General features: G+C 41.5%; 3 protein-coding genes across 4 annotated transcripts; 1 reads left to right on the top strand and 2 right to left on the bottom strand.

Moving 5' to 3' along the window:
• The first annotated feature begins 477 nt into the window (after nt 1–477).
• On the top strand, nt 478–20,649 carry Grd (GABA-gated ion channel). 2 transcript variants are annotated; one of them, XM_046631333.2, is made up of 10 exons: nt 478–514; nt 745–949; nt 8,180–8,362; nt 9,627–9,825; nt 10,458–10,678; nt 16,656–16,738; nt 17,193–17,333; nt 18,171–18,323; nt 18,407–18,669; nt 19,449–20,649. In XM_046631333.2, the coding sequence occupies exons 3-10, from the start codon at nt 8,304–8,306 to the stop codon at nt 19,827–19,829; spliced, it is 1,500 nt and encodes a 499-aa protein (XP_046487289.1). In that variant the 5' UTR covers nt 478–514; nt 745–949; nt 8,180–8,303; the 3' UTR covers nt 19,830–20,649. The 2 variants fall into 2 exon arrangements, with proteins under 2 accessions (XP_046487289.1, XP_046487290.1); XM_046631334.2 differs by having other exon boundaries at nt 480–564.
• LOC124221591 (zinc finger Ran-binding domain-containing protein 2) lies at nt 4,671–6,436 on the bottom strand. The gene is made up of 4 exons (XM_046631770.2): nt 6,284–6,436; nt 5,662–5,891; nt 5,188–5,564; nt 4,671–4,963 (listed from the first exon to the last, which is right to left on the bottom strand). Exons 1-4 carry the CDS (start codon nt 6,434–6,436, stop codon nt 4,671–4,673), a joined length of 1,053 nt encoding a protein of 350 aa, XP_046487726.1.
• Nucleotides 19,784–24,852, bottom strand: LOC124221590 (uncharacterized). Its single transcript, XM_069137093.1, has 10 exons — nt 24,588–24,852; nt 24,357–24,517; nt 24,139–24,260; nt 23,835–24,073; nt 23,577–23,718; nt 23,320–23,497; nt 22,391–22,505; nt 21,976–22,274; nt 21,507–21,853; nt 19,784–21,389 (listed from the first exon to the last, which is right to left on the bottom strand). The coding sequence occupies exons 1-10, from the start codon at nt 24,673–24,675 to the stop codon at nt 21,194–21,196; spliced, it is 1,887 nt and encodes a 628-aa protein (XP_068993194.1). The 5' UTR covers nt 24,676–24,852; the 3' UTR covers nt 19,784–21,193.
• Nucleotides 24,853–24,940: the final 88 nt, after the last annotated feature.

The following is a 24,940-nucleotide window of genomic DNA, read 5'->3' as shown; positions in this document are numbered from 1 at the left end:
CGACGCTTCGACGAGGTGTTAAATATCGAATTTGAAAATATTACAAGACTGTCGCGAAATATTGCAGAACGAATTAATCGAAACAATCAACAATACGTACAAATGTCGAGTTGTTGCGCGGTGTACAATGTTCTTTTATTATTTCAATAAATTCACCGTATCGTGATAAAAATCGCCACTGGAATCTTGAATCTCTCGATAGAGCTTTACACGAACGTGCTTTTCAAATTTTAATCGACGATGGTATTCGAGAATCGAAGACGACTCCCTTCCAGATTGAGCATCCACGCGTCAGTCACCGTCTCTCGCCTTACGCTTTGGTGAATATTGTAGAGCAGAACTAGAGGGCGGGAGAATAGATGTGGGGGGAGTGGGGTGGGGGGTGGGGGGGGGGGGGGGGGGGTTGCGACAACCCCAACCCCCGGCCAACAGCTGTCAGGGACCGATCGTCAGTGCGCGTCGTGGCGCGGCCACGTGCTTTTCGCAATATTGTAGAAACCCTACGCGAATCGGCGTAAGGATGAAGAATTTTTCCCTGACCATTTCATTTCCCACGAATCTCCTGTAAGCCGATAATCGTGCGGATTATTCAATTGATTGATTGATTTATCGGTCAATTAGTGCGACGGAATTCTCCCTTTGCGTGCAAATTGTGTGTGCCTCTGTGTGTGTGTGTGTGTGTGTGTGTGGTTTTTTTTTTATTTTATTTCATTTATTTATTTATTTTTTATTTTTTTTTGTCAGCATTATCTCTGGTTAGCCTGCCTTGTACAGTTTCGTTTTTATATTAACGAAGTGCAGCCGCAGTGGTAAAATTAAATGATGGTTTCTTTGTGACTTTTGTGGAAAAATTCACCGGTCTGTGTACGGACCTCTTGCAGTTGACTTCGTCCAAGTGCAGATAATAAAAACGAGTGATTCCAGCTTTCGAGAATACATCTCTTCTCTGGTAAGAGTAAAGATTATTTATTTTTTTTTTTTTTAAATTTTTATCCGATGGAAAAAATTACTCGCAAACACGAGACGAATTGACGGTTCAAAATTTTCAGTGGTTCATGCTTAGCTGATAATTTCGTTACGATGTAGAATATAGGAACGAGGGGAAAATTAGTTTCATGAATTAACGAAGGGATGTATAATTCGATTTATCATCCGTTTGATTGCGAGTGAAACTAATCGATTTTAAAATACCTGCGGATTCTCACGTATCAGCCATCTGTGATTATTACATAGATTCATTCTAGAATCAAAATACACCGAATGTCCGCAATGTGTTTCCAATTTTTTACGTGACGTGCCACTCCGGGTATTATCGGGTATTTTTTCAGCTTACAACTTTCGTTAATCCCTAAAATGGAATTCATCCACCCCTCGCACGTGTTACAGTTGAAAACGCATTATCGCGGGCAAACCGAGCGGGTTAATTTAATACCGTTCAATACAGTGTGCGTACGATAAGAACTAAGTGCAAACCAATCAATTGCGACGTGTCGATGATACTCGCAAAACGATCTCGATAAACTTGCATCAATTAGCGCAGTCGGCTATTCAATACGACTCGTTATCTTCGCATACTTGGAGCACGAATAATACCATCGGATTACACACTAAAAGAAAAATATTGTACAAGATTTTACATCTCCTGTGATAAATATATTACGGAGAGCATTTTTTTGGAGTTGAATCTACAGCAATTTTGGCATGATTTACAAATCGTATGATAAGAGTTGCAAAACCAATGGTAAGATTTAAAATATGCTTTGATAGATCTACTACAATTAATGTACCTAGATTTCAATCCAAAAAAGTGTTCTCCATATATTCACCACAGGGTATGTAAAATCTACATTTTATTTTTTCTTATGCTGAGGACAAGCCGTTATTTCGCGATTTTGGAATTGTCTGAAATTCGGTAAACCATAATAAAACAAAACATTCTCATATTTCGAAATCTTGGTTCCTTCAAAATCGTTGTTAAATTAAGAAAATATAGAGTTTTTCCGATAACGTTTCTAACTTTAACCTCGTACGAATCGATCAGATCAGTATACTCTCCATATCGTGCAGCTGATCAGTCTAATCACATAGATTCTGGATTCGAGAGTAGAATTACAGAATTGGTAGTATAATCCTGTCTCTCTTACAGTAAGAGTTGATTAATCGTTTCAAGTTATCCGTTATTTAATTTGCGCCAGAATTAATAATTGTTACAGTCAAATGTTGACTTTATTCTCACAATTAAACGTGATCGATATCGTGAAATTATCGTTTCACAATACACACGTATTTTTTATCACGATCAATTGATAATCGTTGTACAATAACGCCGCTGTTTCAGATATCTCTATCTCGTAGGTACAATTATTTCACGTGAATCTTGCGTATTACTTGTAGTTTCAACACCCAATACGGTCAGTTCAGGCTTTCTTATTTTACTGCAGACTTCATGCCGAATTCAGAATTACCTACAATTGCGTAACTTACAAATCCCCAACATTTCTCTGTCGAGTGTAACAATTATATTCGAACGTCCGGGTGTAAGTTTGATCGTGAGCTACGTATTACAGGAGAGGTCAAAAATTGAACGAACGGAAACGCGGGTTATTTCCTTCTTGGGACAAAAATCGGGGCAGCTGGCGGTGGAGGAATGAAATATTTCTATCTCGCTCGCTCCCTGCAGGGAGATTGACGAAGAGACGCGATGGCGGCGACGACGAACTGAAATATGAGGGTGATTACAGCGTCTGCCGATAACGAACAAACGTACGTACGAACGAACTGACTGACTAACTCGAGAGCGTCGTTTTATAAGATCTTCCTTTCAATCTTATCCCCCCGGTGGGAATTCCATACAGGGACGTCTTCTCACCCTCGTGAAATCACACACGTTTTATATTTTGCACAATGTGCGCGTCGCTAACGAGATGCCGGAACTATTTATAAGTATATAAACACATAAGATAGAAGTACGTTGATAAAAAACAAATTCTTTGCGAATCGTTTCCCTTTCCGATAAATTGTAATTTGAGCGGTTTATAAAAAAAAAGGAGAGGTGAATGCGTATAATTATTATATTACCTAAATCATGAATTAAATTTCTACTCCCCGCGAAAATTTCTAATTCCCCATGTTTATTGAATATTTTCCATGAAAAACTGGTGATAATGAGAGTGTTGATAAACAGGAAAATATTTACTTTAATATAACGGAATCGTGTGAAAAGTAAGACGTGATATTAAAAATTTCTTTGACGTGTTTGCAGGACGTGTTGCGGAGAATTAATGGATTTTCATTAGGGAATCCCGAAATTTCCTCTTTGAGCCAACTTGCTCCGGTTTTTTTTTTCTCTCTTTTTCTCTCTTGTTTGCATTTATTAAAATTGAGAATTAGCTAGAGGATAGTTTTTTTTTTTTTTTCACTTTGCCTCACGCATGTTATATGCAATCCAACATATTCACGTCTACAGGTGTAATACGATGTATATAGGTATATTCGCTGAGTTTTTAGAATCACCGAAAATTTCGAATCCGCTCAAAAATTGTATACATATTTGATACGACTGTTTTGAAAAAAAGATAACAATTCTTCCTGTGGAATAAATAAATCATGATTTCCGGTTTTATCCGTCGTCGAATGTACGTACTTTCTACAACCGATACGAGGTCTTTCACAAATTACGTAAGGTTATTATCAAAGACTCTTGAACCCCTCCCACAATTCTTATGTAAGTAGTTTCCACTGAAATTGATACCATGGGACAGAAATATTGATAACACTTGATTATCTGTATCCTTGGGATGAGGTTAAAATCTTGGTCAATAAATAACGACGGTGATTGATAACGAAAGGATAGGTACGTACTTGGTCCAATCACATGTGATAATTAAAACAATGGTCATAGTATTTGTAGGGCGTACAGTTTTGCTGGTAGATTTTCGTGTACGTATATGTATACAATGTGTACGGGTATAAGTATGTATACGTATTCGTTATAGAACGTTCCCCGAAATGTTGCTGAAATAACTGAAACTTCTTGTCGCTCTTGACACGTTCGGGCGAATATAATAATAACAATAATTCAACCGATCGAGCGAGAAATGAGGGAAACAACATGCACATCCACATCGCGTTCGTGTCCGATTATACATGTTTGGAGTTATGAAGCACTCGGGGATGTCTCTGCGCGAAGCGAAAGCTCGGGGACAAAAGTACACGCGATATAATTTATCATATATCTATAGGGTGTAAATTGGGAGCAACTTCGACGATCCGGACTAATATGACGGAAAACTTTTATTAGTCGGAGACCGAGTCAAATCTAGTCAAATCTCTAGTCACACGGATCGTCGCATGTTTTTATATATGTTATAGATATATATTTCCACAAGGGGGGTACATATAAATACATGTATATACATTCGGCATGCGTATGAAAACGGGACGACTATGTTTCGTATGTAAATGACAAAAAGTAAATAATTATTATCATAAGACGGTGTAGAAAGATCGACGCTTCACGATCTACGATCAATTCGAACAAATTAGGCACTAATGATCCTGCAAGCTCGCAACGTTTTCCAAATTTTCGATTTCCTTCTTTTGTCCTCCGATGGGTTTCAGTCTCCTAATATATTTTCGTCTCTCCCTCTCTTCTCAAAAATCTTTTAAATCTAAAGACTGTCGTCGCTGCCGCTGTTCCGCAAGTTTCGGGCCGCTGCCGCTGCCGCGTCTTTTTCAACGTCGATCGTTTCGTCCGAATTATCGTGAACATTCTCACCCTGCGTCTCGTCGTCGCAGCGATCCATCCCCCCGTCTTCGCATGCATCCGCATCCATCGTGCAGCGGTGATTAGATCCCCCCTGATGCGATCCTCCGGTTCGCCGAGGCGAGCGTGTTCCTCTCATCGAACTCCTTCTTCGCACGTTTGGGCCTCTTCGATGAGACGAGGAGTCTCTTTTACGGCCTGACAAAATCGCTCCAGATATTATGAAGTGATTTTTTTTTTTTTTTTATTTTTCAACAGTTTCAACAAAAAAGAGGTTCAAAAGAGACGATAGGAATGAAATTTCCTACCTATGCGATAAATTTAATGGTGCGAACTTCAATGTAACTAAAAACATACTTGGATATCAGTGTACGTATATTGCCAAACTTCTGTTTCTCGACTTATCGAATCGACCTCCTTACCTGCTGAGCTCAGTTTCTCCCTCGTGGTTTTTTGAGGCTCGTCTTTCTCGCCCTCGGACCCGGAAGACGAGGGTGATCGATTCCTGATTACGGAATCGTGGGTTTCGTAATCCTGCCCGTTGTTCTCCTGGTCCAACTTCCTCCTCTTCTTGCCCAGCTTCTCGGACTTGTGCCCGTTACCAGGAACCGTTCGGGCACCGGGAGAGTCCGATTTTCGGTGTCGGTCCGGCCGCGTCGAAACCTCCTCGTCACCCTGACGACGACGTTTCCGGGACTCTCGTTCCCTCGCCTGTCTCGTAGGACGTCTTCGCCTCCGCGAGCTTCGCTTTCTGTGACGCTTGCTCGATCTTCGCTTGTGCTTTTTGCAGTGCGAACATCTGAAGCGAATCATTGAAAACCGGTTAGCCGCAGCTTTTCTCATACAAACTGTTAAATTTGTCCGTTCGTTTGATCGAACGAACAAACAATTCGCACCTCTTCTTTGGACGAGCGTCGTGAGCTTGCGGACTCGGTGAATCTGTCGCTTTTTCAATATCCTCATTTTTCCTTCCTGCAGCTGCCGGATTTCCGGTTCTCGGTTTGACCGCTTTCCCGCTTCCGGAACGGTTCTTCACGCCCGTTTTCAAAGGTATCAGCATCTTGTATCGCCCGCTACGCAACTGCAGGAGACCCGCCGTAACCGCATTTTTCAGGGCTCGATGAACCTGCGGACGCGTCAAGTTTCTATTAAACATTATTCTCCGATCTCGTGTTTGGAAGCTTTTTGAAAATCGGTCGAATTTCTGTGAGTGAAAAATCAATTATTTAAATAAACAAGGAAATCGAACACGGAACGTATAAAAATCGGAAAAGTGCCCTAACAGCGATTTCTCAAGCGATGTAACAGAAATTCCAAGAGCTTTTTGGAGGAAAGAAATGGCACAAAAGAATTCCATCAGACTGTCGACGATAACCGGAGAGGCGAGTTTTCGCAAAATTATAATCTGATGCCGGAGGAACTGCTTTGAAGGTTCCGCAACTCGTCCGATCTCGGGGTCGGGTGTTTTTGTCGAGATGCTAGTCGATTGTGTGGGTAAATTAGAGAGCAATCAGTGACCTGCATCGCGAGGTTTCTAGTCGGCGGGTCGTCGTTCGCCTGCCTGAGAAGCACCTCGAGGACTTGTTTAGCCGAGGATCCTCGCCCTTCGCCGAGGTGCTTGACGGCCTCCAGGACCCGGGCCATCAGCCGGGGGTTCGAAGCCCGAACCATCTCGCCTCGACTCTGGATCGGCCGCGCGATCTTCGTACGATCTACGGGATCGCTGGCTGACTGTCCGGATCGTCACGCGGCCAGCATCACGCGGTGGAAACTCGGATCGGCTGCGGAAGCACGGATTTGAATAATTTTTAATTCCTATGCATCATCTTCTACCGCATTTTCGACCCGTCTACACGACCGGTGTTGAGTAACATGTAAAACAGTTTCACCGTGCAGCGAGGCGCACGATGCCATACACGTGCGTATACGTATAATAATAATAATAATAATAATAATAATAATGAAACCTTTCGCGGCACTGGAATTCTCACTTTAGCAACGTTCCGAGGTTACGTAAATATTCTAGGGAAAATTGAAGATATGTTATTAATCTGGGAACTTTTTTTTTTCCACTCTCTATATACAACACGTTTCAAGGTTTATTTTGTAATTGGAAAATGTGAGGATACGGGCAATGGTTGGTAAAAGAACGAAGATTTTTATTTTAATTTTTTTTTTAATTTTGTCTTGCTTCTCTTGCCGCGGTTCACTTGAGCGAAAGTTTTTGATCTTAGTTCGACAGAGGAAGAAGAATAAAATCGTCCGAGAAAAGATTTTTAACGCTGCGAAACCGAGAGACACTTTACCTGAATCACTGGAGGCTACGGGCAAATTTGATATCACCGAAAATATTCTGCCGGGATGCGAATCGAGGACGAGGAAATCCAGGCGATTGTGCGATAAAAATGTCGCGTAATTTTCATAAAACCGGAATTTGATGGTATTCAATGAAAGCACATATTCCCGAAAATTTCCTTCAATTTTTCACAGAAAATGAACGGTTGTTTTTCCACGTTGCCTGGGGACTCTTCTGTCAAATAACCCGCGATTCGTTTGTCCCGATTTCGACGCCGCTCGGATACTTTGCTTGTTTTTTTTATTTATTTTTTTTTTTCTCTCTACGATTTGCGTGATCGATCGTTTGGTTTTTTCCACTTTAAAAAAACCCTTTCCTTCAATATTTGAACGGAATCGTTTCGCATGACATACTGCAGCAGATACGCACACCGGGAACTGCAACGAGTAACAAATGAGCGGGATACGGATCTGGTGATTTGTTGATTTTCATCCCGCGGGAACGAATGACTGGCTTTGACAAGCCGAGCGTGACCTGATGCAAAATCCACTCCCCCTCCCCAAACCCCTTATGCATTCGCGATGCGCGCATTGTCATTATTGAATCACTATCGCTGATTACGAAAACGTCAATATTTTTCACCCGTCCTGCCCGATTGCTGGCGATTATTTCGAATTGACGCGGCTGAATTCGTAACTCGGGGAAACTCGGGAATATTCAAATACCCGATAACGATGGGTATAATTTAGAATACCAGCAGAAATTGTTTTTCATTGGAAATATCCTCGAATTATTCAAATGCTCGTTATGCAACGAACAGCGATACCGCTCTCGGTATTACGTAAGGGTTGAATCGGATCGTACCTTGTGCTGCGATAACATCGAAAGCCGAGGCTCTTGATTTGCTAACTTGGTTTTTCAGGCTTCAGAGCCCTCTTTGAATTCCGCTCAATTATTACCCTCGTTGCCGGTGAAGCACGGGGTAACAAAGTTCACGTAAATCGAGTTACTCCACTTTGACTCGACACGCGTGTGCTCGGTTTGATGCGTTTACCTACCTGTGGGATGACGGATTGTGCAAAAACTAGGTTTTATCGCTAAAATTTTCACTGTTGCAGATTCACGCCGAGGGAGGAGGAGCGGGAGGAGGAGGAAGATGACGGCGGCGGGGACGAGGACGAGGAGGACGAAGTGTGGATAATAATAAGTGAAGGAAATGCAGGCCGACTCGATGCGAAAATCATGAGGAAACTTGCCCTCCTAGCAATTGCGAACCTCCTGACAACCTACGCGTCGTTTCTGTGAGTATACGTTCAATTAACCGAGTCTCGAGACACGGCGAGTTGATAATAATATGTATGATATATCGGTATAAGTTTACACGGCGCGAGATGGGTAATTAAGCGAGACGACAAACGAGCTTCGGTATTAACGACTCGTCGCTTTTGCAGCTGCACACTTCTCAGGGTATAATTCCTCGCAAACAAATCGCGACTTGGCGCGTCGATTTTTTTTCCTCGTCTCCCTCCATTTGACGTTTTAAAATCCAGCCTAGCCTTACGTTGATGTACGTACATACCTACCTGATCTCGCGACTTTCCGACTAGCCGAATTTTCCGAACCTCGGAAAAGCTCCAACTTTTCAATGACGAGATTAAAACTCTGCGAAGAACTGCCGGAAGAATTAGTAAACCTAATTTCATGGGAGGTGGAAGCGAAACAGGGTAGCCAAACGACGCGTCCGTGTGCGAAAAAAAAAAAAATTGGCGAAAAATAAGAGAGAATCAGGTCACCGCATTGTCGATCCTGAGAATTCAAACTGCGAGGTAAAAAAACGCGGACTGAACATCGTTTAGAATGAAATTCCAAACGATTCTTCGTGCGGATTTTTCACGCCGCCGTTCACCGATCCCATTTCATCTCGGAGCGATGCTTTGTCGATGCGTGGATACAAAAGCTCGGTAATTTGTTGGTGCGAGTAGAAATTCATTTCGACAGCTGTAATATCGAGTCCGAATTTGGGGAATCACGGATAACTTCGTTTTAATTAATTAAATTGTTCATCTCGCACGGTTGTCGCTTCTTTTGCATATTAGTGCGAAGGTTCCGGTATTTCCTTCCCTCTTCTTTTTTCCCTTATCCTCTTTCTTTTTCTCCCAGCAAATCCACGACACGAGTTTTACATGCGGCAGGCTGCGGAAACGCACGGAGGCATGCCGAAGAGCTGAAATCCGATATCCAGAATACGGAGAGACGGCGCGGCGTGGTCCGATGCCAGAAAATCCAACTGAGCAACCAGGCCACTCGATTCACCGAATCCGTCGGTCTATAACGCAAAGCTCAAGCTCGCCGCGCGGTTCTAGGCGAGGAAAATTTCCGCAGATATTCCCCTGTTCCCCCTTCACCCTGTGCCTTCCCAATATTTGTTCAAATTTCTCTAGTGTTTTTCTGCTCGTTTTCTCGTTACTCCGCACGCCTGCAGATTGTTCTCGTAAAAAACGAGAGCGACGAGCTCGCGATAGAAACGTCCCTGCGAAGTTTTATCGGGGATTATTCTCTTCGCAGAGCTGTCGCCGGCTCGAAACCGTCGTTGCAGAGGAAACAGCGAACCCAGAGCAACAACCACGGCAACATTTCCGAGCTTCTCGACAACCTGCTGCGGGGATACGACAACAGTGTTCGCCCGGATTTCGGCGGCCCTCCGGCGACGGTGGAAGTCGACATCATGGTGCGCAGCATGGGACCCATCTCCGAAGTCGACATGGTGAGATTGCCGGTACTTCGAAGAAGGAAGTAACATCAGGCAAGGGGTCCGTAGATTAGACGAGTGGACAAGGGAAGGTCTTTGCCTGTTTGCCATGTTTGTTCCATTTTCTGTACAATGTGTAAGTTTTGATTCTTGAAACTTGATTCAAAGAAGAAGAAAAAAACCAATTAACAACCCTTCGGAATATTCCTCCTGCGAAGACCTTCCTCTATCCACTCGTCTGTTTACACGGACCTTGGTATTAGGGAGGAGACATATCTCGCTTATTATACGTCGGATGGCAAAAGTGGAACAGATTCCTGTACAAAGTTCGTAGTACCGATAGCGCCGCTCACAGCGCTGGCTTCGTATGTTCCATCGGGAGTATGCGCGCGCAGAAGTTTGACGGTTTATTGGCGTTGCCATCCATCAGACGCATCGGAACAAACGATACCAGCGCTACGAGCGGCGCTATTGGTACTGCAAACTTTTGACCAAAATTTGGTCCACTTTTGTAACGCGGAGTCTTGATACGTCCGCTCCTTAATATTATAATACTTCCTGCTTCGGAGCGACACGTTTCGTCGACCGCTTGCCTGGCTTATAATCAATTTGTGGAAATTTGTGAAATTCGTGTACACCTTGCGCAGACCTACTCTATGGACTGCTACTTCCGGCAGTCCTGGGTCGACAGACGGCTGGCGTTTAAGGGCGGTAAGGAGACCCTGGCCCTGAGCATATCGATGCTCGCTAGGATATGGAAGCCCGACACCTATTTCTACAACGGGAAGCAGAGCTACCTTCACACGATAACAAGCCCGAACAGATTCGTCAGGCTTTATCAGGACGGGAGGGTGCTTTACAGCTCGAGGTGAGGGCCAACGTCAAACTCAAGCTGCCTAATTCCACTTCCTTTTGCACATCGTGCGATTAACGCCGACGTGAAATATCCGATCCGAGGCGCTAATTCGCCTTTTCATTAACTCTGTATGAATTCGGTCCTCCTCGAAACCTCGTCGGAGCCGGCTTAGGAGAAGGTGCGGGATTAATAAGTGGGAAGAAAAATTCTCGTAGGGCTTAAAAGAGAGTGATTTTGGCGATGATTTATCAATGATTTTACGTCCCTACGTCGGAGGCTCCGCTCGTTGAGATGCGGTTGTTCAGATTGTAGAGATTTGCGCTTAAGCGGGAAAAGATAAAGTTGAGAAGACGCGTATCTGCCGGAGTCGTTTTAGGATCGACAAAGTTGCCGTGCCATTTAGATGTCGTTATTTTACGAAGGCGGCGAAGAAATTTCCGAAGAGTAACTCAAAGAGAAATAGACTACGGATTTATAATGCGGAATAATCGAGAGCCAAGGGAATACCAGAGGCGTTGCATCGATGTGCGAATTCATAAGCAGCGACGCGTAAACGAAGAGTGAAAATAAAAATCAACTCCTGGCAAGCGGTTGGAAACCTTTCGTCGTTACAACGCGTTTTTACCCAACGAACTTTTCATCGGCTAAGTGGTGAATATAATTTGGCACGGGAATAATATTATCTTACGACGTGGTAAATAAAGACTCACCGTGTAGCGCGAAAGAAAACAAAGGAGTGGAAAAAAGTTGGCCAAAGTATTGCAATTTGCGTTAATTAAAACAAGAAGCGAATCGGTTCATCGATTCAATTTTATCACATCGTTTCCGTTTTTTATTTACCTAAATTATGCTTTCGTTCAGCTCGGTCGATGAGGAAACAAACGTTGTTACTTTCGAGTTAGGAAGATACGTAATCTCGTTGTTTCCAATCAAGCAAATAATTTTCCATATTTTTGCTATATATTTCCTTGTCGTATTCTTCCCTCATCTTCGAATCGCACGACGGCAGTATTTTTTTTTTTTTTTTTCTCTTACCCTCTCACGTCGGAAAGACGAGCATACCACTCGAGTATTTGGTGTAACGTAGGTTCGCAAGTATTTGCTAAGCGTGATATTCGCGAAAGTATACGTCGCGCCTCGCAAGAAGTACCTCGGGATTTATTGGTCCAGGCAAGAAAGAAAGTTGGATGGAAAAACGAGACTAGATGTAGGAAAGCGAGCTTTTTCTGCTACCGCCCACGCTAATAACGCGGTAAGCAAACAATTGGAAAACGTGATCCTCTGCCGGCCGCTGTAACATCCCCTAGGCTTCTATTTCCGCTTCCATCCGTGGCAAGCCACGTTTTTACCTAATACATAGGTACAAAATCCTGCCGAACAAGGTCGCCTCTCCGTGCAAAAAAAGTGCCGAAATTTTCGAACCCTTGATGCGAATTACTCGAGACGAAATTTTCCATATATAGGCATGTAACGCGGCTTTCCAAAGTTTCTCAACGCGGCGGCGAAAGCGGCGAAAGCTGTATGAGATTGCTCTGCATGTTTAATTAAATACGCTCTCGCGGTTCTTCGTTAACTTATTGTCAGAATTCCCGCTAGATTTCCAGACAGCTAACACTCGAGCACGTTAAACAATTCCTGATAGAGGGCGGCGGTATTGAAAATCTTTTACCGCATCTTAACTCGCAAGTAATACCAACTTTACTCTCCCCTTGATAGCCCGCCCCTCTCACTCTCACCCTCTCTCTCTCTCTCTCTCTCTCTTTCTCTCTCCCCGATACACTCGTGCCGCGAAACTTTAGACCCGTAAACTCAAAGTTTCTTCAAACAAAGAAGAAGAAGAAGAAGAAGAAGAGGATGAGGCAAAAAGCGACAGTGAGTAAAAAAATGGACCCTGAACGCCACAGTATCTCTGGGTAAATCAAATTTAAGTGGGTAGGACACAGATGACGAATCGGAACAGGTCGTACGCCTTGATGCTTGCGGCTTGAAAAAAAAAAAAGATAAATTTAAACTTTAACGCGAGTGCCTCGCTTCCACCAAAATCCTGCCTCCTCTTCGTCCCATCCTAATATCCTAGCATCCTAGTATCGGCTTTAATTTGGCGAGGTGAAATATTAGTCGTTTCCCTGATGAAACGTCATCGTTCTCACGAATTAATCGTCTTTGTTTTAATTGTACAATCATTCTTCTCCCTTGTTCACCATTTCGTCGTAGCTTTATCTTTTCGGCTTTACTAACGTACCCGGAGTGGGGAGATAGACTCGTCATTTTTAATTAGATCGATGTATTGTAATTTATATCACGTCATATTTTACACGCCGAGCAATAAATAAAAACTGCAGTATCTCTGTGTAACTGAAATTCGAGCTTATACCTTAGGTACCTATAAGTTATGGGCATAACAATTTCATCAATGTTTTCGAAAAGCTCTCAATTTTCTTGTCAACAATTTTCTGTTAGCTTGTGACATATACTTTATATAGTGAGCCTATCAATCAGACGTGTCTTTCGCCCACATCGAGACTCTCTTTCTCTTTAGTTCTCTCAGCTTTTACACTCTCGCGTTTCGTGGAAGCGCAACGCAGCTCCCACGAAATATACCGTCTCTTCTCTTCTTCTTTTCCATTTCTGACGAAAATTAAATTCAGACCATCTCTTTCGATACATTTTTCGTTCCTTCTTCCTCTCTCGTGTCTTTTTCCAAAAATTTCATAAAAATCGGAAAACACGGGTGCTTTCAACCATCGGACGAAATTCAATTCCGTGTTCGAACAATTCAACGGGCCAATAATACGCAGTTGAATATTGCAGAAGTGAGGGTAAAAATTCTTGTGGAAAAAATATTTATTACACTTATATAGTACTACGCATAAAGTATAATCCACCATCAATCGCCGATCGGTACGAGATAAATTCCAATTTCAACTTTCCCGCATACAAAATCACTGCTGTACAACAGAAATTAACGGATGAAAGATGCAAGCAATTTCTTTCCTCTCTTCTACTCATCGTGTAAATAAAGGAGGTCTTAAAAGTCGTTTTCTCGCCCGCACGCTGCAACAATACATCTGCGTAAACCAGGGCAAAGAAAAATCGGAACGAATCCAATTCATTTCCCGAAGGAAACAACCGAAACGTCCTCATCATTCGTCAAGGGTGATCCCCGACGGTTAAGGCCGGGATTCCGGGGTCCTGTATGTCGGCACATATAGATATACTTGTCCGAAATGACGCGTAGCCAATTCCTGAATCTCGACATCACTCACCGGGTGTCTCGGAATTGTATTCTAGTGTAAAATCGCGTCAGTTTCTCATCTCGGAATTGAATAAGGATGACTAATTTTTTTCCCAAATTTGAATAAGATAAAAAAAAAAAATAAAAATAAGGAAGAAACATCGAACAAAAAGAATTCTGTTAAATCATATCGTACATTACGTAGCTGTATATATATAGAAATGTCCAACGAAGCGAAGAAAAATTTGCATGAGAACGTTGCGTGTACCGTAAAATCGATTGCCTGGAATTAATTGGAAATGAAATTATGCGGAGAATAGGCAGTTGGCGTTGGTTCCTCCTCGTAGGTGGTGGGACGTGTTGACGAACGATGAACGATGAAACATTCCAAAGCTCCGAGACGCGACGGCTTTCAACCCCATCAGGGATACGCAGTTTCCCCCTCATCGTTGTGTCGTTGCACATGTCAGCGAGTTGAGCTTAAATGTATACGTACTCACTCTCCCACCCATTTCAGCTAATCCTGGCAGCTTTCGACGCTTCTCACCCCCAATCGGTGGATCACCGTGGAAACAAATTTTCACAAACGGGTGTTTATTTCACGTTTATCGTATATTATACACTTTTGCAGCGAGCAGATCGAGGGGTGGGAAGGAAGGAATCGCGAAGGGAAACGGGAGCGAAAAATCTTTCCCGTCGTCTGACGTATGTTTCTATAATATTATCGTCGCCGACGATCAGTCGAATTTTGCAGAGACAATATTTGAAAACGCGATTGTCTACAGGATTTTTCGTCAAATAAAATTACTCACCGAAGTATGCCTGTGCCGTTTTTAGAACTCGAATATTCGGGTGAAAATATTGTCGGATCGGCAGTTGGTCGTTTTACGAACTATTCCGTTTCGTTTATCTCGGGTCTGAAAAAAGGAGACTGCGTGCTTTGAAGTTTGATTAATTCTGAGAAAAATTCCGAATCTTCTTCATCCTTCGAAATTTATGCAAATGTACGTGTACGTCTATTACATGTGTGTGTGTGTGTGTGCGTAACTTGGCGAGATGATAATAAGTTGCGGGCGATGAGAAAAGACGTGGAGGAACGATCAAGGCGGTGATGGAAAAGCGTTAGGGCGAGGGTGAAAAAACGTGGAAGGAAATCACGAGTGATTTTAGGAGGCAGGAAGACGAAGGGCTCATCTCTCCACGAGTTAAGTGGCTCGATTGTTCACGAAGAAACAGCGCGGCTGTATCAAACTGACCGATCTATCGCGAAGAAATTATTATTTAAGAAAACAAACAAAAAAAAAAAAAAAAGAAAAAAAGTCTTACGCCACAAAGCTGAAAATGAAATACGCGAAATGGTCTTGGGCATTCTTGAAACCGTTTTCGGACGAATCGTCAATTATACAGTTACATTATTTAGGTTACATGCAACACAACCTTCTCAACGCGTCTTGTATGTACAGTTTGAAAGTAACAAACAAGTATTTGGTGACACGTCGTTACACGTATGGTTGGACTCGTCAACTCCTCTACCAGATTCAAAGTCAAGCTGGCGTTGACGCTGCAGCGAAATTGTGCCAATCGACAAAGCTATTAAAACATGGGAAACACTCTTGATCAAAGAACCCGCGTTGCGGAATTGAGTTTCTCAGCGTGTAAAGGATGTCGCGTGTTGCATACATTAAAACGCGAAAATAATACAGTTTGTACTCCTTCGTTGAAGCGGGGCAATTATTATTATTATTATTATGTTTATTTTTTTTCTCATTCCAACTTTCCAAAACTTTTCGGCCTTTCATCTCTATCCCGGCAATAATTATTCCCTCACTCTTACGTAATATACGCAGTCTTCTCAAAGTGTCATCTTCTATTTTTTCACGTATTTCATATTTCTTGCGTATACGTATGGTACCTATATATTGTTTTTTGTCACACGGGAAAGGAAATTGGCTCGACTTATACGATACAGCGATATATCCGAGGCATCGGATAAAAATTTGTAGAACGTAATAAACAAAAATCCTGAACATCATCTCCGGACGATCTTAGCCTGCATCCTGCATCGCGGATCGAAAAATATACCTATAATAAGGAAGCAGCGAACGAAGTCTCGGATTAGCTGAGTTGGATGAATCCGGTGAATCATTTCGGCATCACCGCGTCCCGAAGTTTAAGGTGGCGCATAAAAGTTTCAGTGGTTGAATTACGCTCTTCTCGAAGGGTTCAATCGAGCGAGGGTTGCAGACAAGACCACGCTCGACTCTCGATAGCCTGCTTCGGAACTATTACAGTGAGAGTGAGAGAGAGAGAGAGAGAGAGAGAGAGAGAGAGAGAGAGAGAGAGAGAGAGAGAGAGAGAGAGAGAGAGAGAGAGAGAGGTACATGGAGCGCAGATTGCGGGGGTGGTTCGATGGCTGGGAATCTCGAGCCGAGTGGAGGGTGATCCCCTGGTACGTTTGATAATCGCTACAGCAAACCACTCAGGGCGAATCAAACGGATCGGTAACCTGCAGCTGCATAGATCTGCAGAATGCAGTCCGCAGGCCGGAATAGTAACTCGCGGCACTCAGCAACTCAAACTAGAATTTGAAAGGGGTAAAGTGGTACGCGGATTCGGATTCAAACTGCAGTGTAGATATCGTCGTTACTTCTTCGCCTCCGGCGGCAAACGAGCCCGGCTTTGCCACTCCGCAATATCCGATCCTCCTCCTCATCTTCCTCTTCTTTACTTTTTTTTCTTTTTTTTTTTCTCCAGGTTGACGATAAAGGCCGGCTGCCCGATGAACCTCGAGGACTTTCCCATGGACATTCAAAGGTGCCCCCTTAAATTTGGCAGCTGTAAGTTGTCACAGATTTATTTGTTCTTTCGGTTATAGCGATTTTTGGAGTTGGTTAATTTTCAATTGGTGGGAAAGAGGTGAAATTCTTTGTTTACTCAGAATTCGATGATGCTTTTTATCAAGATCGCGAAGTTGGAGAAAACGAATATCGAAGAATCGATTTACGTTCAACGATTTGTTTTGTATCCAAGTAAATTTGAGTTCTTGTCAGAACCTGACTGTTATACGTGTATAAGCGACGCGCTCTCGGTCGCTTCGTATTTCTAGTTTGATGTACAAATAGCTCGAGGATTTAGAGGGCAACCTGGGGTAACTTCCGGACTTAATTATAACGTCGAGTGTAACTATACTCGAGCATGTTACAGTATACGCGTTTTGTACGGTTCGCATCGAAGTAACTAATTACTACCCTTTCGCCGGAGCAACGAAGTCGTGATTCTCTTCGTTTACAGTTGGTTACACGAGCGAAGACGTGATTTACAAATGGAACAAGGCTCGACAAGTCGCCATTGCCGAGGATATGAAACTTTCCCAGTTCGACCTCGTCGCTAATCCAACCGCCAACCATTCAGCCGCACCATCAATGACCCACAGTAAGCAGATCGAGAAAAAACCTTAGATATATTTTCACCTATAACATGAATTTCTTCGTCACGCGACGTTACTTAATACCAGCGTAATTAAACGTCTGGCGCTTTGAGCGGGATGAAATTGCGAACTCGTATGATGGGAATATCTCCACCCGCAGGTATTTACGTGTATCTCTTCGTATCGTGTGGTGAACACGTTTATACAACGTATCGAGAAACGCCATTTCGCATGACATTTAGTCCAAAGAGGACTTGCAGGTCCTAGGTGGGTGGAGGAGTAACTTGTCCAGGATCTAATATCCGGTTCGTGAGTACATTGAACGAGAGTGCAAAGGAAGCTGGGCGGGTCTCCAAAGCAGGGTACATATCGCCTCCGGAGTAATTTAGTCAACCGGGTTTTTCTTTTTTTTTTTTATTCTACCAACCCGCTGGGCGAAAGACTCGATACGTACGGAGGCAGTATACTATGCATGTAAGCAGGTGTATGTATGTATCTTGTACGGGCGTAGGTATACATGAGCAATCTGCTATTCACGGGGGAGTTAAATCTACGAGGGGTATTCCCCAACGGTGATACGAACTCCAGAGATACACGGGGAACGCCAATTTTAAATGAAAAACCTCGGGAAAAACTTTGCCAGGGACTGCGGATCAACTCTTTTCTATCCCAATGCAAAAAGATGAACTTGAAGAACGGATCGTTTTCAGATAAAAATATCCTGTACGATTTTTCTGTTTTATTTTAGCTGATTACGCGATGAAGCGAAGAGCAAAATGTAAAGTGCAAATATTTTTATTGACAACGAGCGACTGTACATGTGTGTTATTCTGATATTTCAGGGGAGTATTCGATTCTGATGGTATCTTTCCATCTTCAGAGACACATGGGAAATTTTCTGATCCAAGTTTACGGACCCTGTATCCTCCTTGTTGTACTTTCCTGGGTTTCTTTCTGGCTAAATCGCGAGGCAACCGCTGACAGAGTTTCTCTCGGTAAGTGCTCGCAACGGATCAACTTACATGGATCGTTGAAGAGATTTTTTTTAGCAACGTTATTATTATTTTTTTTTTTACAGGCATTACGACGGTGCTGACGATGACTTTTTTGGGATTAGAGGCGCGGACCGATCTTCCAAAAGTTCCTTATCCCACTGCCTTGGATTTCTTCGTGTTTCTCTCGTTCGCTTTCATATTTGCGACAATTATACAATTTGCTGTTGTTCACTATTTCACCAAATACGGATCGGGCGAGTGTTACTTCAGCTCGGATTTCAGCGACATGGATAGCGACAGCGATAGCGATAAAGATGATTGGTCGAGGTCTAGCCAACGACACGAGGTTGGTAATTCTTTTTTAAAGAAAAATGGGTATTTTTTTAATTTCTTTTGCAGATATGCTTGATCAAAACGTGGCTATTCGACAGACGAATTGATTAACGCCATTGCGGCACCAAATCAACATTACCACCGGAAGCACGCTTGCTATTCTATTTCGTCCGTAAAATTTTTTTTATCCACTACCAGTTCTCCCTCTGCGTTCGTGTACTTTTATACTTCCTGAATGTACTTGAATAACCGGAAAATGAGCTTGAATTCGTTACGGAGTTTTTACAGAACAGCGTGCCATTATTACCGGTCGGGAATCCGCATCATACAATACTGAGAAATTTGTTACAGTAACTAAAAAAATTCAGTAAAACAGATATCGTTGAAAAAACTGTTTTAATATTGTTGGAATTACGAAAAACGAGATACGCGTAACCATTTTGCGCTATCGTCGATTCTTTTTTGGTTATTGCAACGCAAAATCATTTTGTGAGTTTACTCTACTTTTTAAGTTAAACAAGGCTTTAACGTCAATTTATCGTTGCACGATCATTAAATTTTCGCAACAGTTACGCGAAAATCTGGTAACAGTGATCGTAATGAGAAAGAATAGTAACGGATACTGGACTTTCCGGTAACGGCTAGAAAACTAATTTTCACTTTGTACCTAGAAGCGTATTTTTCGATTGTGGTAAAAAATGAAAATAGCCAAGTACCGAGCGGTAACCGGAACTAAAAATTTCTCTAAACGAAGATCTGTGGAAGCTGTTATTTTTTCTAAACCCCTGTCAGGAGCGGCGGAAATCGTCGATTGCATCGAATGCACGCATTCGAGGCAGCCGAGGGTGTCCCGCGAGTCGAGAACGGATCGTGGAAGTGATACCGCTTTCCGAAATCCCGTTTCCGGAAGTGCGACGCCGATCGAGCGGACAGTGGCAGCTGACTTGCCTGCCGTGCAGTCCACCACCCCCAGTGCCGGAACCTCCGCGTAGGATATCGACTAGAAAACGTCGGAAAAGAACGCCGAGGTACAATTCGGTTTCAAAGATAGACAGGGCTAGCAGGGTAGTTTTTCCCCTATTGTTTTTAGCTATCAACGTTTTTTATTGGTGGGCGTACCTCGCCAGGAGCGAACGCATTTCCTACTACAATACAAATTCACCAGCTGCGTAAAAATGATTTTTTCATTTTACGATACGTTTTTATTTATTTATTTATTTACTTTATTTATTTTTTTTTTATGCCAGCGGTTAATAATTGTGTAGATGTATGTACATATATATGTGTGTATGTATGTATGTAGTGAAATAATTTATTTGTTGTATAAAGTGTGAAAAAGAACGGGAAAGTTTCAGCAAAGAAATTCAGATGCTTCGGACAATTTTATAGCGAGACGAAACGACGGATCGCGCATGCGATGTAATTTAAGAAGTATAGATCCGAAATCACAGATAAATATCATGCTAGTGATTTTGGCGCATCTGTATATGGGCGATATATCAGTAATATAAAACTTGACTCTAATTGTAAGAAAGATAGTCGCGGAGAAAGGTATAAATTTGAAGAGTGCGCGATGTTGCGATACCAATGATTTAATGCGTTTTTAATAGAGACATTGAAGTTTACAAACTATATTATTCAAATTTGTAGATAGCAAATACATTCCGTCTACATAGCCGACCAATGTACGACCTCATTTACAATATTACAACGTGTATATACATGTACCTATAAACCATGATACATTTTTTTTAAACTGTAAAATAATAATGTTTTACACCATAACGCAGCAGGTTACTGGTACTTGGCTATGTTAATGCGCGCTAATGACGTAGAAGTCAATATGATAGTAAAGATACTGATTTTATCCGACCGATTGTTGTATATTACGTGAAAGATTTATTCCTTGTTATCGGAATTTTTATATAATATAGATCTATTTTAAATTGATTCTAAATTAAATTGAATTTACTCGCGATTCAAGGAAATGAAACTAATGCGCGCAAAAATTGATCTCGCAAAAGTAAATAAAAAAATTAGAAAAAATTTGTTCCTCTCGGTTATTTGTCTGTTCTTGGAGTTTTACGTGAAAGAAGAGACTGGAAAAGGCATGTGCTCGTCCATACTTTCACATTTGGTGCAGGCGGAATTGTTTTTAAATGAAACTTCCACGTACTCTTTACCTAATTACTATGTAACTACGTCTACCCTAAAAATGAATGTCATACAAGTGAATGTAAAAAGAAACGGCCAACATTATTAACAATAAATCTCTTGAAGGAAATTGTATAAAATTCGAAAAACAAGTGTAATATTTTATCAAACAGTAGTATAAATAAAAATTGAGATCCATAACCGTATTAAGATATACTTTTTCAAGTTTGAGGCTGGATCTAATTCGATAATATAGCTATAGGCCTCCTAGTAATGATTTCAAAATCACTTGAAGATTTTGAAGGTTCATCATTATTCTCCAACGAGCACATTTTTTAAAATCATTTCACCAGCCTCGTGAATTAGTTATTTCCCAATAGAATCTAATCTGAACTTTTACATTTTAGATAAGGAAGAAGATCGGCTAAAGAATCTGTGTAATAGTCAGGAACGAATTCCCTTGTTTCTGGGTTGTCAGTTTCAGTCCAGACTTTGATGTCATCTCTTTTAGATATTCCAGATAAGACGAGTAGAGTTTTCATACCGCAACGCTTCCCTGTCAAAATATCGGTACAAGCACTGTAAAAAGTAAAAGAAATGTAAAAAGTTTTTCACACAAAGAACGCACGTTCGTGATGAAGTTGCAGAAAGGATATGAAAATTGCTACAATCACAAATGTCTCCTTATATCCTTACTTGTCGCCAATGAACAGTGTCCTCTTCGGCGTCACGTTGAAGGCGTCGACGATCACTTTTCTCATGAATGGCTCAGGCTTTCCCAGAATAGTAGCGTTTCGCCCGGAGCATACCTCTATACACTTTAGGAGGGTACCAGGACCAGGTACTGCTACATTGGATATTGGAATTTGGATGTCCGCACTTGTGGCAAGGAAAAGTACGCTTGGATCACTCAGATATGTCGCCACTTTCAGCAGCTTTGGATAACTGAAGTGTACGTCAAAACTGACAACCACTGCTCCTACTTCTGGATCAGGTACAAAAGATTGGGCATAGGTTCTTATATCTGGATCCATAATATCCGGCTGAAAATTCACAAAGTCTTAATGCGGTTTCTCTACATGGAACGAATAAAGTAACAAGGAGGGAGAGATTTGAGTTGTAAGGCTGATTAAGCACGGCTTCATAGGAAAGAAATTTCACTTACACCTATTCCTGTGTGCTGAATTCCAACCAAATCTAATTCCTGACCGATTCCGCTGCTTCCAAGGACATATACTTTTTTACTAAAATTCACTTCTTCAAGATACTTTGCAACTAGAAGAGCAACTGTAATAATTTCTTCAGGCTTTGGATAGTAGCCCATTCTTTTCGATATCTCAATAAATTCCTCACGGCTTTCCATTGGGTTGTTGGTAACATAAAAAAATCGTTTCCCAGATTGTTTCAACTTGGTAACTGTCTTTGGAACATCCTTTATAGCGTCAGTAGCCAACCGTAACACACCTGGAATTTTTTTCAATTATTGCACAATCATGATTCTAAAAAATTTGTTGAGTTCAAGACTAGTGAAAAGTAATTGAAAGTGTAACGTAATTGCACTATACGAAAAATTGACTCACCGTCACAGTCAGAAAGAATGGTGTCGATTCCTTGTAAAATATCCTCAATTTCATGTCTCTTCAGAGTCTTCAAATCCACCCCGGCCATTTCCACAGCAAGAAAAGGTAAGTTTAGCTTTTATTGTGACCTGAAACTCAATATTTACACATATCATGTATGTATTTCACTATTGAGCGACCTTCCTGATACACATTAGTTACTTGAGTGAAATGTAGTTTCAGATACATTTAATATTTATGTGACTCAACACAAACGCGATGACACTACTTAAACTTCATGGACAAAAGAGGAGTAGTTATGTGTGAAATTTCACCGCACTCACTAATTATACGTTGAGCAATAGGTGGGTAATACAGTATATACTATATTGAAAATTCCATAAACGTTAATTTTAGAAGCTTGACTAGATAGAAACGTTAACGTGATATACCCCAGACACAGACCTTCTGATTCAAGGACAAATGAAAGAACGTTCAATACATCTAGCTGACAAGCAAGCGTATGTTATACGTGCCTCTGATGGCGTAACAAGTGGTCTTTATCTCATTCGGTGGTTTTACAAAATTAGTTGTTCATACAGAAACTCCGACTCAAACTGATGTTTCAACGTTGCAATCACGTTTCTATGATAACAGTTCTGATAACTACGATACGATGTGAAAACATTGGAAATACTTTTTACTCAAAGTATGGAATCTTTTCACATACTTGAACTTTATTTTCATTCTCTCTACTTATGTGTAAAACATGTTAATGTAAATTGCGAGCTAGAAGAATAAAACGTTGCGCAAATTTCTATTCATCTACGAGATTCGACATTTTTGTTTTAATCATCTGTTACATATTGAGATCATCCAATGCTTTAGGCATTCTAATAAAGAGCTTAATATTAGTTCAGGTACACTTAATTCTATTTTTCCTATAAATTTAATAGCACAGGTAATAAATCGGAAAGTTTCTCCGTGTAGTAATCGGGAACTAAGTCACGTTCCTCTTTGTCGTCGGATTTTTTCCATCTTTCTAAATCGTTTAGCCTCGTTACACCCGATAGAACCAAAAGTGTTTTAAATCCACACCGTTTTCCCAATAAGATGTCTGTGTCCCCTCTGAAATTAACAATTAACACAATCGATTATTCAAGTGAAAATCGGACTATCCGTTACTGTTCAGAGACCAGCTACATACTTGTCGCCAATCATTAAAGTTCTTTCTGGATTCAAGCCGTACTTGGAAATGATCGTTTGGCTCATGTAGGGCTCTGGTTTGCCAAGTAAAACAGCTTTTCTGTTTGCCGCTGCTTCAATCACTCTCAGCATACAACCGGACTCTGAAACATTAATTTATAATTCACATGACGAAAAAAAAAAGTACTTGTGCACATCTTTGGCGCGTTAATAATTACGTTGAAAAATAAGCCACTTTGCTTTGAAGAAAGTATATCACCTGGAAAAATGTTTGAGTTTGGCGACGGCCTTCGATTGTCACAATTTGTACCAATGAAATGTACGTTTGGATCCTGGACATAGGTTGCTGCCTTAGCTATTTTTGGAAAACTAATTTGGTCATCGAAACCAACCACTACTGCTCCAACATCAGGATCTGGATTGAAGTTCTGAATCATCTCCAACGCGTCACTGACCAGTCGATCGGGTTGAAAAATTGGTATCGTCATATGTGATACTCTGTGAAACGTGGCGGGTCACGAAGAGGATTGCAAAATGAGATATTTACCCCCAATCCAACATACTCAATGCCCACAGCATTCAGTTCCTTTCCTATGGCTTCTGTACCAACGATATACACCTTCTTATTAAAATTTTTTTCCTTCAGGTATGCCGCTACCAAGTACGAAGTACACATAATTTCTTCCTGTCAACCAATTTATATGAATATTCAGAGGCCACGCGCCATTGCAATTATACAGATTTTTTTCTTTATGTCAGCATATTATTAGCGTCAACTAACCAATTTAGCCTGATACTGCAGTTTTTTACATTTTTCAAGAATCTCCGCTCTGGTTTTTGTGGCGTTATCAGTCACATAGAAGAACTTTTTGCCAATTACTTTTAACCTTCTTACAACTTGAGGTGATCCAGGGATTGGCTCAGTTTGTACCCACAAGACACCTGAAATTCACGCAACAAATATAGGTAACTTTTCTTTCCTTGTATAAATGATGCGAACTATCGCACGCACCATCGCAGTCTGACAAAACGACATCAAACGAGTTTACAAATCTCTTCAACTCCTCTTTAGACAACGATTGAAGATTACTTGCAGCCATTGTGTGATTGCCTGTGAATAGAAACTCGTATTTTGTGATATCGGGATGTCTCAACACAATTATGGACGGATTAGTAGAAGTCGAATTCCAACAAAATACTGCTAACGGTCACTAGATAAGTCCTAAGGCAATCTGAATTATTTTGAATACCATGTGGCTTTGTTTACATAATTTGCTGTCCCTGCAGATATAGGACAGAGAATGAGTGACTTCTAACAATCTATTATTAGATCTTTGAGTGGGAAATCGTTTGTCGTTTTCTTTG

Source organism: Neodiprion pinetum, chromosome 6 (assembly GCF_021155775.2).
Source record: "Neodiprion pinetum isolate iyNeoPine1 chromosome 6, iyNeoPine1.2, whole genome shotgun sequence".
Lineage (NCBI taxonomy): Eukaryota > Metazoa > Arthropoda > Insecta > Hymenoptera > Diprionidae > Neodiprion > Neodiprion pinetum.
This window is presented reverse-complemented; position numbering and strand designations above follow the sequence as displayed.